Genomic DNA, 17,131 nt, shown 5'->3' on the forward strand with positions numbered 1-17,131 from the left:
CATATCTGAAGAATAACTAAACTTCACTGCACTGTTAAAAAAAATATTAAAAATTAGAAATGTACTTTCATATTTTACAGGGTTTTTCTTGTTTTTTTCAGTGAAAATGCCATAAAAAAGGTAAAGTACTTTAATTAACAATAAAATAAAAGTTGAAATGTGTAAATTAATATAATGGGGCATTCTAGATTCTTTTACAAAGTATTATTTAATTGCTTAATTATCTTGAATGTAAAATGACAGTGAGTTTTACGTAAAAAATACGAAAAAATACACATCATATTGCTTAATGTTAAATTAAGGCAACTTTCCATGTTTTTAAAGTACAACTTTAAATTTAATGTAAAAGAATAACTGTAAAAAGTCTTCCAAAAGGACCTTTTGTTATTTAACAGAAATACATATTTTTTTAATACAAATATTTATTGTATATTTTCTATATTCATGTAAAAAAATACCTGTACATTAACTAAGTTTTTTTAAATTTATTTTTTCTTTAACATCACGGTAAGTGTTTGGCAACTTTTACTGCTAGACTTTTTGCCATTTAAATTTTTTTTTTTTTTTTACAGTGTACGTGAGGTTTTGTCAATAAAAAATGACTGTAGTAATATTTTTTAACAGTTTGTGTTCAACTTTTTTCTTTGGTTTGAAGGATTTTTCTAACTCTCTGTGTGTGTTAACTTCCAATCGAGATAAAAACAGACAATAAGTGAAACTCAGTTCTGCTCTGCTGCCTTTAAATCATTTTATTTTTAAAGAGTTCACATTCTTCCAGGTGAGATTCCAGCTTTCAATCAGCTGCCGACGTACGAGAGAATCCCCCCGACACTCTCATTCTTCTTCTTCTGCTGGCAGCTTCCAGGAGGAAACAGAGCCGCCGAGCCAGTTTCTCTCCATGGAGATCAAGCTGTTTATCACCAGAGACGCTCAGCCAGCACAGAGAATCACAGGAACCTCAAACATTATCATTTTATCACAACCAATACATTTTAATGTCTGTTAATATGAGTTAAAGATGCACAATCAGATTATCTGTTTGTGGAGTAAAAAATGTCTTTTTTCACACAAGATTCAACTAATCAACTACAAAACTGATCAATAGTCAGCGTTGTCTTGCTGTGTGTGTGTGTGTGTGTGTGTGTGTGTGTGTGTGTGTGTGTGTGTGCGTGTGCGTGTGTGTGCGTGTGTGTGAGTGTTAATCTAACCAGTATAGTTAATATGTTGTTCTCATACTCTATTAGCCACTGTTGACAGCTGATGATTGATCTTCTCATCATTTTTCCCTCCAACACCCTGCGGTGACTGTTTGTGTGTGTGTGTGTGTGTGTGTATGTGTGTGAGAGAGAGATCTGTAAGGTGTTTGTGTGTTTAAACCTGACTTTATATCTGTTTTTTCTTTATGCAGAAAGGTTGTGTGTGTGTGTGTGTGTGTGTGTGTGTGTGTGTGTGTGTGCGTGCATGTGTGTATGTGTGTGTGTGTGTGTGTGTGTGTGTGTTGTACATGAGCAGATGCACGTTTCCTTCTGCGTGGTGATACGGTTGGCTGGTGTCACGACCTGGCTCTAAAGCCACGACAAAAGATTGGGAAACGCAGACAAACGGCAATTTAACAAATTATTTATTTTAACAAAGAATAATAAATCAATCAAAACATAAAGCAAAGATACGATGAGTGTGATTATCAGTAAAGTCAGTAGTGTGGGTGAGTGTATGCACGAGAGTAGCTGCAATGTGAAAATAAGATGTTGTGTGTCCACAAACAAAACAACAAAGGCAATAGTGGGAGAGCACCAGGCTCCAGGTGGGCGGGGTTATAAAGTCAGAGAGCACCAGGCTCCAGGTGGGCGGGGTTATAAAGTCAGAGAGCACCAGGCTCCAGGTGGGCGGGGTTATATAGTCAGAGAGCACCAGGCTCCAGGTGGGCGGGGTTATATAGTGGGAGAGCACCTGGCTCCAGGTGGGCGGGGTTATATAGTGGGAGAGCACCAGGCTCCAGGTGGGCGGGGTTATAAAGTCAGAGAGCACCAGGCTCCAGGTGGGCGGGGTTATATAGTGGGAGAGCACCAGGCTCCAGGTGGGCGGGGTTATATAGTGGGAGAGCACCAGGCTCCAGGTGGGCGGGGTTATATAGTGGGAGAGCACCAGGCTCCAGGTGGGCGGGGTTATATAGTGGGAGAGCACCAGGCTCCAGGTGGGCGGGGTTAGATATTGGAGAGCAACTTTTTTTGCTGGCTTTTGACTCCTTTTTATTCTGGCTGTATATAAACCACTTAAAAATTGTTTATCATGCCATGTTGGTATTATTCTTTCCGGCACAACTCTACCTATATGACCGGATTATTGTTTTTTCATTTTGACCTACTAGATCAACATTTTGGAAACAAAAAAAACACTTTTTTAAATTATTTTTTTTACAAGAAACACATAAAACCCACAAAAAATACAAAAAAAACATTAAACAAGCATTAAACCCACAAAAAAACAAAATACAAAACACACATATAAAAACACAAAAACCTTTATAAAACCCCACAAAAAACATGCATAAAGCCCACAAAAAAATACAAAAAAACCCCAAAACACAAAAAATACAGTCATCAGTGGCACTCCACCTCCTAGGTACCTGCTACAATAGAGCACAAGATATAATCAATAGTCCATCAGGGGCCGGTATTTCAAAAGTGATCAGATAGGATTATCCTGGTCGGATAGGATTAAATCTAGATCTGATCTGAAAACTGGGTATTTCAAACACGGATCCAGATAATCCTGATCCTGAAGATCAGGATTCCACTCCGGTAATCCAGTCCTCCCTTGAATCCAGATAAAAGGCTGGATTTGGGTATTTCAAAACTCAAGGCAGATATTTGGATCACCTTGATACCAAAATTTCAGGATCATTCTGATCCCACCTCAGAGGTGGATTTCACTTAGATTGACAAAGTCTCAGCTCCACTTCTCCTAGATACTTTTTCTCAAGATGTTCATTACACTTAATCAAGTGTTAGTGTTTTACTTTTAATAATCAAAGTAGCCTAATTGAAAGAAATTTTAAGCATAGTAAAATATCTGACCCCACTTTCTGAAACTGCTGTAAATATATCATGCAGCACATTGAAGCACTTTCAAGGTATATTTTAAGGCTGTCAGAAACTTAAAAATGCACTTTTAAAATGTCTGGAAATAGCTTAAATGTGATTTTTAAAACATGCAGTAAGGTGTTTGTGTACAAACTGATTATTCTACTTCATCAAATTAGATGCTATTTTGCTATAAATGACCATAATTATGTTTAGTGAGAGTCTTCTTATAAGGGAGACAAATTAGGATGAAAAATGTTTCTTATTGTGTCACTGACCAAACTATATAGCATGAAAGTAATGCAATTACAATTTCAAGCAGTTTCAATCACTTTATTCAGAATCCAATAATTTAAACATTGAATGGATAAATACAATTAAAGTGTTTCCAAGGATTTCCAGCACTCATAGGGACCCGGTTGTCCTTATAGCTGAGAGGTCCATGGCTGTGAGTGACTCTGAAAGAAGAAGAAAGAGAAGGTGTATGAGTATATCTTTACGTACACAAAGCATGACATCATCACTAGCATTACTGGAGCATTCAGACACTTCTGAATGACCCGTATAGTTAATACTTGTACCGTGTAACGTTACGTTTCCTTAGTACTGCAGCAGCCTGCTCTGTACACATGGAGCAGATTTTTTTAAAAGTCTGCTGTGTTGCCAATGATGTAACGCTAATAAACTCTAAACAAGTTGGTGTTAGTTTGAAGAGTTAAGGTATGATGTACGTCCGATTAATTCCTTTATAAGTTAAACCACAGACTAAAATTAATCAACAAAGCAGCTACCTCACTAGCCCGCTAGCTGCTAAACACACAAGTCAATGAAGCGGAGTTAGCTACCGTTAGCACGGTCGCGTCTCAATTAGAGATTGCTGCGGCCTGGTTTTAATTAGGTGACAATTCAAGAAGTTGGCTAGCGGGATATGTTGGTTGGCGTTCGTATGGTTTTTAAACCGCTACACATTAGATGACGGTAAACTTACACTTTTGACGTGAAAGTGGTGCTCCCTGCTCCTTTCGTCAGGTAGTCCGCCATGTTTCGATCCCAGAGTCGGAGACACGACAAGATTTGGAAATCCAGATCCGCCCACAACGACGTCACGGTGATCCACTCTGCCAATGTTTTGAAATACTCAGATAAAGTCAGCAGGATCACCTTGATCCATGACTGAGAAAAGGAGGATTTCGTCATCCGGATTATCCTGATCCTGATTACAAGTTTTGAAATACCGGCCCCAGGGGACCGTCACACAGGTGTAGTTTGTTAGGAAAAAAACAGTAAAATCGCTCTAAAATGTTTTATTTTTTTGGCTCTTTCAGCACGATGGTGGCACCATGAGTGCCATATATACTGTAGTTAAACTATTAATTCATTCATTATCCTTAACCGATTATCTGCATTCAGGTCGTGGGGGGCTGGAGCCGATCCCAGCTGACATTGGGCGAGAGGGGGGAACACCCTGGACAGGGTGAAGGGTGAAGTAGGAGAAGTGGGATTGTTTAGAAAAGGAGGAGGTCATTTTCTTTTACTATTTGATTGCAGCCACAGAGTCTAACTCTGACAGTGTATTAATAGATCAGCCACATTATAGATGGGTGTGACCAACATGTACTGTAGTGTGTAAATGCAAGAGCTGATAAACCGGTTTACTGCAGAACAGAATGCAGTGTGGTAAGAAAAGAGGGTTTGGCTACCTGTGTGACGCATGTTTCAGCTGTCAGGGAAGAGAAACTCAGTCACAACAACAGTCATTCTCTGTTTTTGAGAGGCGAAATGGCGCAGCCAAGAAATCAAGTAAATGAGAAGAAATGCTCCTGTTCGGTCTGTCTGGATCTACTGAAGGATCCAGTGACTATTCCCTGTGGACACAACTACTGCATGAGCTGTATTCAAACTCACTGGGATGAAGGAGACCATAACATTAATTACAGCTGTCCTCAGTGCAGACAGACTTTCAGACCGAGGCCTGTCCTGGTGAAGAACACCATGTTGGCAGAGTTAGTGGAGGAAAAGAGGACTGCAATCCAAGCTGCTCCAGCTGATCACTGCTATGCTGGACCTGGAGATGTGGCCTGTGATGTCTGCACTGGGAAGAAGCTGAAAGCCTCCAAGTCCTGTCTGCAGTGTCTGGCTTCTTACTGTGAGCAACACCTCCAGCCTCACTATAAATCTCCTACTTTTAAAAAACACAAACTCGTCGAAGCCTCTGTTAAACTCCCGGAGAACATCTGCTCCCATCATGATGAGGTAATGAATATTTTCTGCCGCACTGACCAGCAGTGTATCTGCTTTCTCTGCTTCATGGATGAACATGAACGCCACGACACAGTCTCAGCTGCAGCAGAGAGGACGGAGAAGCAGAAGGAGCTCTGTGAAAGTCGACAAAAAATCCAGCAGAGAATCCAGGACCGAGAGAAAGACTTGAAGGAGCTTCAGCAAGAAACAGAGACCATCAATCTCGCTGCTGATAAATCAGTGGAGGACAGTGAGAAGATTTTTACTGAGTTGATCTGTCTCATTGAGAAAAGACGCTCTGATGTGAAGCAGCAGATCAGATCCCAGCAGAAAATAGATGTGAGTCGAATCAAGGAACCTCAGGAGAAGCTGGACCAGGAGATCACTGAGCTGAAGAGGAAAGACGCCGAGCTGGATCAGCTCTCACGTACAGAGGACCACACCCACTTTCTTCACAGTTACCCCTCACTGTCCGAACTGACCGAATCTACAGACTCACCAAGACCAAACATCTACTGTCTGCAGTACTTTGAGGATGTGGTGGCAGCTCTGACAGCAGACAGAGATAAAATGCATGCCATTCTTACTGGGACATGGAGTTTAGCAGAGCCCACGACCAGAGCTCAGTTCTTACGATATTCACGTGAAATCACACTGGATCCAAACACAGCAGGCTATGGTCTGGTTTTATCAGAGGGAAACAGAAAAATAATGTTTAATGTAGAAAATGTGCCATATCCTGAACATCCAGACAGATTCATTGACAGACCTCAGGTCTTGAGTAAAGAAGAACTGACTGGACGTTGTTACTGGGAGGTCGAGATGAGCAGAGATGTTGTAGTAGCAGTCGCTTACAAGAGTATGAGAAGATCAGGAAACTCACTTGCACATGTCTTTGGATTCAATGAGAAGTCTTGGGCACTAAATTGTTTTGATGCTTATAACTTCAGACATGACAGCAACGATCTCAGCATCTCAGGCCCTAAATCCTCCAGAATAGGAGTCTACCTGGATCACAGTGCAGGTATTCTGTCTTTCTACAGTGTCTCTGAAACTATGACTCTCCTCCACATAGTCCAGACCACGTTCACTGAGCCGCTCCATGCTGGACTTTTTCTCTGTGGTCCTGATGGAGACACTGCTGAGGTGTGTATACCAAACAGGCAGCATTTCATCCTTTCGACCATCCGCTTGCCGTCTCTTCTATCGCCTCTCCTGCGACTGGCTGGATTCCGTCTCTAGCATTGGAGGAGATGTGGGGTACACCTGGACAGGTCTCCAGACTATCACAGGACTGATACATAGGGACAGACAACCACACACCTACGGATAATTTAGAGTCACCAATTAGACCTAAGTGCATGTTTTTGGACTGTGGGAGGAAGCCGGAGTACGCTGACACGGGGAGAACATGCAAACTCTACATAGAAGAGCCGCAGGCCGGAGTTGAACCAGAGACCCTCTTGCTGTGAGGCAACAGTGCCCATGACTGTATGTATGTCGCTGTTCTTTATGTATTTAAAAGCATCTATTTCTTATTTTTTCATGTATAACCTTTACTTCATCCATCTTGTTGAAATTAATTTAACTTGCATCTTCCTTGTTTATGTTATTTTCCTGCTGAAGAGGTGATTTTTGTATCTCAATAAGGCGTTCCTGGCTTAAAGCAGCTTTAAGGGACTTTTTTTCTATGTTGACTTTGGCGCCCCCTGTGGACAAAAGTGGTATTGCTTTAACAAGCATCATGATCTTGATCTTGAATTGGTTTTGGGAGCGACTGAAAGAAAGACGCATATTATTTTTCACTTTTTTTGTTTACATAATGGAGCAATGTGTTAGTATATATAATTATTTTTGGCTGTCTAAGATAAATAACTGTAAAATAATGGTGAGTGCATTTAGTGCAAATGCCACAAAAAAAGGGGAAATTAATTTTATTACAAATATTAAACATAAAATGGAACTCTATGTTTTTGTACATTAAATTCAATATGTATTATACATACAATCATTAAAAATGTTATATTGTCATATTAAATTATTGATTTTTGTTATTCTGCAGATATACTTATATTTGAAATACAGACAGGGTTATATAGTTGAAGAGCACCAGGCCAAGGTGCTCGCAGCTATCGTCAGTGGAGCTCCGCCTCCCAGGTACCTGCTACAATAGAACACAAGATATAATCAATAGTCCATCAGGGGAACGGGTGTAGTTTGTTAGGAAAAAACTGTAAAATTGCTCTAAAAATGTTTATTTTTTTGGCTCTTTTAGCACCGTAGTGGCACCATGAGTACCATATATACTGTAGTTAAACTATTCATTCATTCATAATCCTTAACCGACTACCTGCACTCAGGTGGCTGGAGCCGATCCCAGCTGACATTGGGCGTCACCAGACTATCACAGGGCTGACAATGACCTGATAGTATCTGCCATGATACGGGCTGGTTGAATTCTCTAAATACTTAGGTGCTTTCCTGTCTTATCTTCGTTAGCATCAGATACACTGGATCATCTTTACAAACGGAACGGTGGTGTGTTGCTTTGTTTTAGGCAGGAGAAGTGGGATTGTTGGGAAAGACATAGGAGGTCATTTTCTTTTACTATTTGATTGCAGCCACAGAGTCGAACTCTGACAGTGTATTTAATAGTTCAGCCACTCTGCAGATGGGTGTGACCAACATGTACTGTAGCGTGTAACTGCAAGAGCTGATAAACCGGTTTACTGCAGAACGGAATGCAGTTGTGTAAGAAAAGAGGGTTTGGCTACCTGTGTGATGCATTTTTCAGCAGTCAGGGAAGTGAAACTCAGTCACAACAACAGTCATTCTCTGTTGTTGAGAGGTGAAATGGCGCAGCAAAGAAATCGAGCGGACGAGATGAAATTCTCCTGTTCGGTTTGTCTGGATCTACTGAAGGATCCAGTGACTATTGCCTGTGGACACAACTACTGCAAGAGCTGTATTCAAAGTCACTGGGATATAGAAGATCAGAAGACAAGTTACAGCTGTCCTCAGTGCAGACATACTTTTTACACAAGGCCTGACCTGGTTAAGAACACCATGTTGGCAGAATTAGTGGAGGAACTGAAGAAGACTGGACTCCAAGCTCCTCCAGCTGATCACTGCTATGCTGGACCTGGAGATGTGGCCTGTGATGTCTGCACTGGGAGGAAGCTGAAAGCCTCCAAGTCCTGTCTGGTTTGTCTGGCTTCTTACTGTGATCAACACCTCCAGCCTCACTATGAATCTCCTTCTTTTAAAAAACACAAACTCGTCGAAGCCTCCGTTAAACTTCAGGAGAACATCTGCTCCCATCATGATAAGTTAAAAGAGATTTTCTGCCGCACTGACCAGCAGTGTATCTGCATTCTCTGCTCATTCGACGACCATGAAGGCCACGACACAGTGTCAGCTGCAGCAGAGAGGACGGAGAAGCAGAAGGAGCTCAGTGAAAGTCGGCAAAACATCCAGCAGAGAGTCCAGAACCGAGAGAAAGACGTGAAGGAGCTTCAGGAAGAGATGGAGACCATCAATCGATCTGCTGATAAAGCAGTGGACGACAGTGAGAAGATTTTTACCGAGTTGATCCGTCTCATTAAGAAAAGACGCTCTGATGTGAAGCAGCAGATCAGATCCAGGCAGAGAACCGAAGTGAATCGAGTCAAAGACCTTCAGGAGAAGCTGGACCAGGAGATCACTGAGCTGAAGAGGAAAGACGCCGAACTAGAGAAGCTGTCTTGTACGGAGGACCACACCCACTTTCTTCAAAGTTACCCCTCACTGCCAAAACTCACTGAGTCTACAGACTCACCAAGACCAAACATCTACTGTCTGCTTTACTTTGAGGATGTGGTGGCAACTGTGACAGCAGCCAGAGATGAAATGCATGCCATTCTTATTGAGACATGGAGTTTATCAGAACCAACGACCAGAGCTGAGTTCTTACGATATTCACGTGAAATCACACTGGATCCAAACACAGCAAACATGTTTCTGGTTTTATCAGAGGGCAACAGAAAAATAACGTTTAATGACAAAAATGTGCCATATCCTGAACATTCAGACAGATTCATTTACATATCTCAGGTCTTGAGTAAAGATGGACTAACTGGACATTGTTACTGGGAGGTCGAGATGAGCAGGTTTGCTGGAGTAGCAGTCGCTTACAAGAGTATCAGCAGATCAGGAGACTTTAATGCATATGCATTTGGATACAATAAGAAGTCTTGGGCACTGGATTGTTTTGATGTTTATAACTTCATGCATGACAACCACAATCTCAGCATCTCAGGCCCTAAATCCTCCAGAATAGGAGTCTACCTGGATCACAGAGCAGGTGTTCTGTCTTACTACAGCGTCTCTGAAACTATGACTCTCCTCCACAGAGTCCAGACCACGTTCACTGAGCCGCTCCATGCTGGACTTTTTCTCCATGGTCCTGATGGAGACACTGCTGAGGTGTGTACCAAATAGGCAGCAATTCATCCTTTCGACCGGATGCTTCCACCATCCCCCACCCCCCGGCTTCTAGCATTGGACGAGAGGTGGGGTACACCCTGGACACACCCCAGGGCTGACACATAGAGACAGACAACCATTCACGCTCTCATACACACCTACGGACAATTTATTTTCACAGATTAAACGCATGTTTTTGGATTGTGGGAGGAAGCCAGAGTACCTGGAGAGAACCCACGCTGACACGGGGAGAACATGCAAACTCCACACAGAAGAGCCACAGGCCGGAGTTGAACCAGCAACCCTCTTCCTGTGAGCCGAGAGTGCCCATACCACCAAAACGATCTAGACTGATAAAATGGATCACAGGTTAGAGAAATATAGTCTGATTTTGATTATGCTTTGAACTGTCCCTTTAAAAGTTCATGTGAATAAGGACTAACACATTTATTCTTTAAGCCCAAGAGCTTCAAGTTGTAATTCTGCAATCTGTGTGATCATTGGCTGTAAGCTTCCATCATCTGCAACTGTTAAATCAGTCCTCTTGATTGAAACTTTGATGAACGGTAGTATTTTGACTGTACAGATGGTGATGTTCTTTTTTTCTATGTTGACTTTGGCGCCCCCTGTGGACAATAGTGGTATTGCTTTAACAATCATCATGATCTTGATCTTGAATTGGTTTTGGAAGCAACTGAAAGAAAGACACATAATATTTTTCACTTTTTTTGTTGTTGTTTACATAATGCAGCAATGTGTTAGTATATATAATTATTTGTGGCTGTCTAAGATGAATAACTGTAAAATAATGGTGAGTGCATTTAGTGCAAATGGCAAAAAAAAGGGGGAAATTCATTTTTTTCCAAATATTAAAAGTTGAAACTGTAAATTAATATAATGGGACGTTATATATATATATATATATATATATATATATATATATATATTTTTTTTTTTTTTTTTCCAGTAAATTCTATGTAAAAAAAATATGATTTTTTCACAACTCTATGTTATCGTACATTAAATTTAATATGTATAATAAATACAATTATTAAAAATGTTATATTGTCATATTAAATTATTTATTTTTGTTATTCTGCAGATATACTTATATTAGAAATACAGATATTTACTATTTACTATAATCAATTTTTTAAAGAACTTAATTGTAGAATAACTTACGGTTGTTTGCTGTTATTTGACCTTTTTTTTTTTTTTTACCATTTTTTTTGTTTGCTTTTTTACCGTGCAGACTCAGTACTTAGGGTTAGAAGGGGTAGAAGACTTGTTAGTCTTTTTATTCTGGGTGTTACTGATGATAAGGACGATATAAAGTATCACCACATTTTTTTAATGGATGTCTATGGAACTAATTATATTTGAGAGCAGCATCTAGTGGCCATTAGTAGTACTGCATCCTCAGACACTTTCACATCATATTCTTAGCTGCAAATATTTACTTTAAGTGCACAAACACAAATTTATATTTCAGTTTAACCCTCTAGAGTCCATGAAAGCACCTGAACATCACGTCTTCATGAAGATTTTTTTTTGATGATATTCGGCCAAATAAAACCAGAGATGATGTTAAATGTATTTACTATAAAATATAAAACTAGAGATTATCCTCATTTTACCTGTTATATGTTATATTTGCAATCTGTATTCATATTTGCAATACTTAAAATTCTGTGTATTGAAATCTAATTTTCAAGATCAGATTTTATGTTTTCCTTTGTTTCTTTTGGGTTCAACATTTTGATCAAGTAAGTCAAAGTTAAACATTAATTATCAGGACATAAAGGTGAGGTAACTGACACCAACATGGTACGTTGAAGATTTTTAACAGACTTTTTAACGGACATAACAGCCAAAGATTTCAGAGGGTTACAGACTTTTTAAAACCAATTTTTTTCACGATTTCTGACCAAAAGTCCATTTAAAGTGGTGTTCTTACGCAGGATGTGCTGCTGTTGGCTGCCTCAGCCTTTCCTTTGTGATCCCGGCTGATAAGACTCACCTGCTGCAGGTTTAACCTTCCAGCCCGCCGTGTTTTATTGAGCTTACCTTCACTGAGGCCTTGCAGGGTCTTGGGGGAAGCCTTGGCAGCCTCACACAGCCACTAACTCACTGCAGCACTTCAACAATGCTGTTAGGACTCAATTATTTTCCACCTTTGTTGCGTCCCAGCCGAACCTCTCGCGCCTCAGAGCCGCTGCCACGTCAACCCGCCGCCATAAAAACGTCACTTCTGCCTCTTTTACATTCTGAAAAAAAACTCCTTCAAAGCAGATCAATCACCAAAGAGCCCCGACTTGAAGGAATTAAAGCGGGAAAAAACGCGGCGGCTTTCAAGTTGGCAAGCAAAGTTTTTGGTCTAACGAAGCTGTTATCTATATGAGGAAAGTTAAGCTATACGTTGAAATGCATATCTGAGGAGATCGCAATTTCAAAGAGTCACTGGCGCTTATCCAATCACACAGCAGTCAGTCCTCTCTCTCTCCCTCTCCTCCCTTCTTTCATTTTATCTCTCGCTCTCACACATTCCCTCGATCCCCTCCTCTTCTTTTCTCTGAATTACATCCATGTTTCTGCTATCACTCCGCTTCAAATCTCTCTTCCTTTATCTCCGCTAGAGAGTGTTGATCCCTTCCTCGCTCTGGAAACCTCGGCGTCAAGCTCTCTCTCACACACACACACACACACACACACACACACACACACACACACACATGCATTTTAATTAATACATAGATTTAAATTGCGATGCCTGTGTGCTGAAGTGATATACACCCCCGCTAGTTAAAAGTCTTTTTTATTGCTTAATCAATGTTGAAATTAATATGATTTAACTCCCGACCCCTCGTTACACACACACACACACACACACACACACACACACACACACACACACACACACGCACACGTAGACATGTCTGCTGGGTTATTAATTATAACACTAATTAACCTACAACTAATGATTTGGCCTCTCTACCAGTGTGTGTGTGTGTGTGTGAGAGGGAGACAGAGAAATTATGTGAGTGCTTGCATTTAAGTGTGTGTGTGTGTGTGTGTGTGTGTGTGTGTGTAAATATATGTTAATTTGATTCCCAGATATGATGGATTATAGGAGCTTACGATAACGACAGTGAAACTTCTCTTCAAAGCTCCGGGGTTCGTTTCCGTAATTCCGCTTGGCACTCGGATCAATAAAGTTTTTTCGAGGCAAATTTAAAAACGGAGCCTTCGTCCAAACGCTTTCATTCTTCCTCTGCCACTTCCCTCTCCCCGTTGATTCTTACTCCTTACTTTATTTATTTTTTAAGGAAATGAAAAAACGGCAGCACCACCTGGGGACCCCGAGCTCCTGGACCTCCTCCTCCTCCTCCTCCTCCTCCTTTCTGGTTTTGATTCATTCCATTGAAGGTATTTTTCACTCTGATTTATTCTGTTTAATGTTTCCTGATTGACTCTTTTCCCAACACTCTGTTTCTCTGCTGCGACGGGGACCTGCCGCTTTTTATTTTCATTTATTTATTTTTTTCCAATAGTGGTTTTCTTCAAACAGTTTTTTTCCCATCAAATACTCAGCTTTTGATTTGTTTTCCCAGCTGATATTTGAACCAGCAACACTTATTATTTTTACCTGAATCACACATTAAAGTCTCGACTCAACATGAAGTTTGTTCAGGGATCGAGGAGGCCTGAATACTACTGATACTAGTCATAACAAACACATTTTACAAGTATTTTTGCCTTTGTTCATTGGATTATTTGTTGGTATCTGTCTAATGCAGGGTTGGGCAACTGGAGGCCCGGGGGCCACATACGGCCCTCACCCTCACTTGAAGTGGCCCTCAGTACAACTACATGCATTTGAGCATGAAAAGGGGGTGTGTATATTTATAAAGTTAAAAACCAGAACCAACACTAAATTATGATGCAGCACTAGCCTGGGTATACCCAGACTGCCTTGCGCACTTGAATTTAATTTCGAACCTCCATCCAGTCTGGAAACCAGGAAGGATTCTTAGCCCTGTTTTAGGGATCCAATCACAGAACGGGGAGGGACGGCAAGACGATGACGCGTACTACTCGGCACTTGGAAGCTTGTAGTTTTCTTACGGATCCAACATGGCTGCTGCAGACGCGAAACTCTCTTTAGCTGTAGATGGTGTTTTAAATAGTTTAGAGCAAAAGTTGAAAGGCGAAAGGTCTCTCGGCGGCTCCGCTGAGATCACCGGCGTTATGGTAGCGGGGCTATTAGCGTCGCTAGCGGCTATTAGCGCCGTTAGCGGCTAATAGCTAATAGCCAAACATCCATTAATTTTAGCTAATAGCTAAAATCAGTGGATGTGTGGCTGAATGTCATGAGGGGGAATAAAGCGTGAAAATAAATAATCTTGCAGAAAGCGAGAACTGGAGAAGCAAAGCAGCAGCAACACTCTCTCACAGACACACACACAACAAACATCCATTTCTGTCGCTCTACTACGTCATCTGGTATAACTGATCTGATTGGCTAAGAGCTACCTACAGACGCTTTGATAGACATTCTAAGCGTCCAATAAAGGAGGAGGATCGTAAACCACGCCTCCTCTACGGAGAAATCCATTGCTCGTTGCCAGACTAGACCTCATTTGAGATTAGTCTGGTGTTAGCCAGGCTAATGCAGCACGGTAACAGCTGTTAATTCATGGAACAAATTGGAGAAAGACTTAAAAACATGCAATAGCATTAATTTATTTAAAAAAGATTATTAATGTATATAAGTTAGAGTAATGAGTGGTGACACGTGATATGCTGCTGCTAGTTTTGTTTTGATTTGTTCTGCATGTTTGATTGTCTTTTATTTTTATTTTTTATTTTATTATAGATTTTTTTCTTCTTCTTGAAGGAAGAAAGGAGGAAGAAGGGAAAGCTTCAGCCTTTTCGGTCCAAATGTCTATTATCAATTTTCTTTCTCTGTTTACTTATTGTTTACTTTGATCGATGTTTTTTCATTTTGTGTCTTTTTTTTTGTTGTAATTTTGTGTCTTTTTTGGTCCTTTTGTGTCTTTTTGGGTCATTTTGTGTCTCTTTTAAGTCATTTAGTTTTTTCTGTCATTTTGTGTCTTTATTTTAGTAATTTTGTGTCTATTTTTGGTCGTCTTGATTCTGCCTCCAGCGGCCCCCAGGTAATTAGAGTTTGAGAGCCCTGCTGAAGGCCTTAATCTACTATTATAGTCAACTTTACATGTCTTAGTTGCTTATAATTTCCTCACATGGCAACAGGCAACAAACCCCGAAAAAAACCTGAAAAAACGTAAAAACAAAAAATCTTCAGATGATGTTTATTTAGTCTATTTAAAGACAGAAACCCTCCTAACTGGCATCATAATGTGACTACAGAGGATTAAAGCAAACCTGCTGAACTGACATTCGTCATTAACACGTTTTCTGACAAATAATCAGCAACTTTTATCATCAGATCCAACTTGTTCTCCACATAGAGACGATACCTGGGCAGGTAGTTGAGGTATATTTATGGTCATTAATGTACATTTGGTGACACATATTAGCATTCTTTGTTGTTAATTTTTATTTTGTCTTGGATAACGACACCATGCATGATTAATTATCTTCCCTCGCTCCATCACAGAGAGAGAGAGAGAGACGTTGTCCGGTAATAAAGTCACATCAGACGAGCAGATTAACCAACAAACCTGAAAACATCGTCAGAAGAAGGTTTGGAGATTGTTTCCAGCCTCCAGGAAGAGCAGAAGCTTTTAAAGCTATTTTACAGAACTGGAAATTTCCAAAGTTAACTTACAACTCCAGGACCTGTGACTTGACAAACAGACTTTTTGTCCCGTAGACTTACATTGGAAAGAGACATCTATAAATAAACGGTTCATTTGTTTTCGCCCCGGGGAAATTATTAGTTTCACTGTCACAATTTGATCCATTCTGTCCGGTAACATCACTGTATCCGGTTCTCTTCATACATCAATGTGAAAAAAATAAAGGAATAGTACAAAACTTTCACATTTACTGTAACAAACTGTAAAAACAAAACAAAACAAAAACAACACAGTTTTACTGTAAAATATTAGACTTTCATTTAAAATGAATGGAGAAATACCATAATGTCACAAGGACATACCTACCCTAAACATAATAGTAGACCAAAGGACTTAACAAAGGACCTAAAATGACCAAAAGAGTCACAAAATGACCAAAAAAAAAATACATAAAATTATCAAATAAGACACAAAATTAACAAAGAATACGTAAAATTATCAAAAATGGGCCCAGTAGATGGAAGAGCAGCAGAAGATCTGGGTAATGTTGAACATGTTTGGTTTCCTGCAGCACTGAGCAGCTTTCATAGAGAATAAGAAGATCCTTCCTCCAACACTATCCAGTTCTCCTCATACATCAATGGGATGGACCAGCAAACAGCCAAGAAATCATCACGAACCATCAAAATTACAACAAAACAGGCTTGAAATAAATCACTCTACACGTAATGAATCTATATAATGTTTTGAGTTTCACTTTCTGAAATAATTGACAGGAAATATTGAACTTTTTCATGATATTCTAATGTTTTGAGATGTTCCTACACAGTGAGATATCTGTGTGATTTAATCAGCTGTCTGAGCAGAAAAACGCTTCACTAAATGCAACAAAAATAGACTTGATGCTAAATGCTAACGTCAGCTTGTTTAGCAGGTTTAGCACCTAAAATGTGCTAATTAGAGCGAAACATGAAACATGAAGGTGTGGAAGCTAAACCCTATAGAGGAACCTTTGACCTTTGACCTTTACAGTGGTGCTGTTTGCATTTATACAACAGAGAGAAGCTAAACTGAATCTGTTCTTTATTTCTTCTTCAAATATTGAACTTTTTCATGATATTAAATTTTTTTTAGATGTATCTGTAATCTATAAAATGAGTGTAAATGGATTTATCGTCCTTGTTACCAGGAAAATACATAAAATGAACAAAAAGACACAAAAATGACCAAAAAATACACAAAATTACCAAAAAGACACAAAATACCAAGGAAATACATGAAATTACCAAAAAAGGACGTAAAATGACCAAAAAGAGACATAAAATTACTAAAAAAGACACAAAAAACACAAAATGACCAAAAAGAGACATAAAATGATCAAAAGACCCCAAAAAAGTCCCAAAATGACCAAAAGGAGACATAAAATTACCAAATAAGGACATACAATGACCCAAAAAAATACATAAAATTACCAAAAAAGACAAAAAAAAACCCAAGGAAAATCATTAAATGACCAAGGAAATGTTTACATTTCTACAACAGAGAGAAGATAAATCTGAA

General features: G+C 39.8%; 2 protein-coding genes and 1 pseudogene across 2 annotated transcripts; 2 read left to right on the top strand and 1 right to left on the bottom strand.

Annotated features, from left to right (window-relative positions):
- The window catches only part of LOC131988994 (scavenger receptor cysteine-rich type 1 protein M130-like), a 912,635-nt pseudogene that overhangs the window by 225,691 nt on the left and 669,813 nt on the right, over positions 1-17,131 (bottom strand).
- LOC131989570 (tripartite motif-containing protein 16-like) lies at positions 4,863-6,566 on the top strand. Its single transcript, XM_059354829.1, has one exon. The coding sequence runs from the start codon at positions 4,863-4,865 to the stop codon at positions 6,564-6,566; it is 1,704 nt and encodes a 567-aa protein (XP_059210812.1).
- LOC131990096 (tripartite motif-containing protein 16-like) lies at positions 8,178-9,803 on the top strand. The gene has a single exon (XM_059355502.1). The coding sequence runs from the start codon at positions 8,178-8,180 to the stop codon at positions 9,801-9,803; it is 1,626 nt and encodes a 541-aa protein (XP_059211485.1).

The sequence above is a fragment of the Centropristis striata genome, chromosome 17, assembly GCF_030273125.1.
Source record: "Centropristis striata isolate RG_2023a ecotype Rhode Island chromosome 17, C.striata_1.0, whole genome shotgun sequence".
In the NCBI taxonomy this organism is placed as follows: domain Eukaryota; kingdom Metazoa; phylum Chordata; class Actinopteri; order Perciformes; family Serranidae; genus Centropristis; species Centropristis striata.

Bases quoted from the DNA above. Each gene is read 5' to 3' on its own strand.
- LOC131990096 (XM_059355502.1), top strand. From the start codon at position 8,178: ATGGCGCAGCAAAGAAATCGAGCGGACGAGATGAAATTCTCCTGTTCG.
- LOC131989570 (XM_059354829.1), top strand. From the start codon at position 4,863: ATGGCGCAGCCAAGAAATCAAGTAAATGAGAAGAAATGCTCCTGTTCG.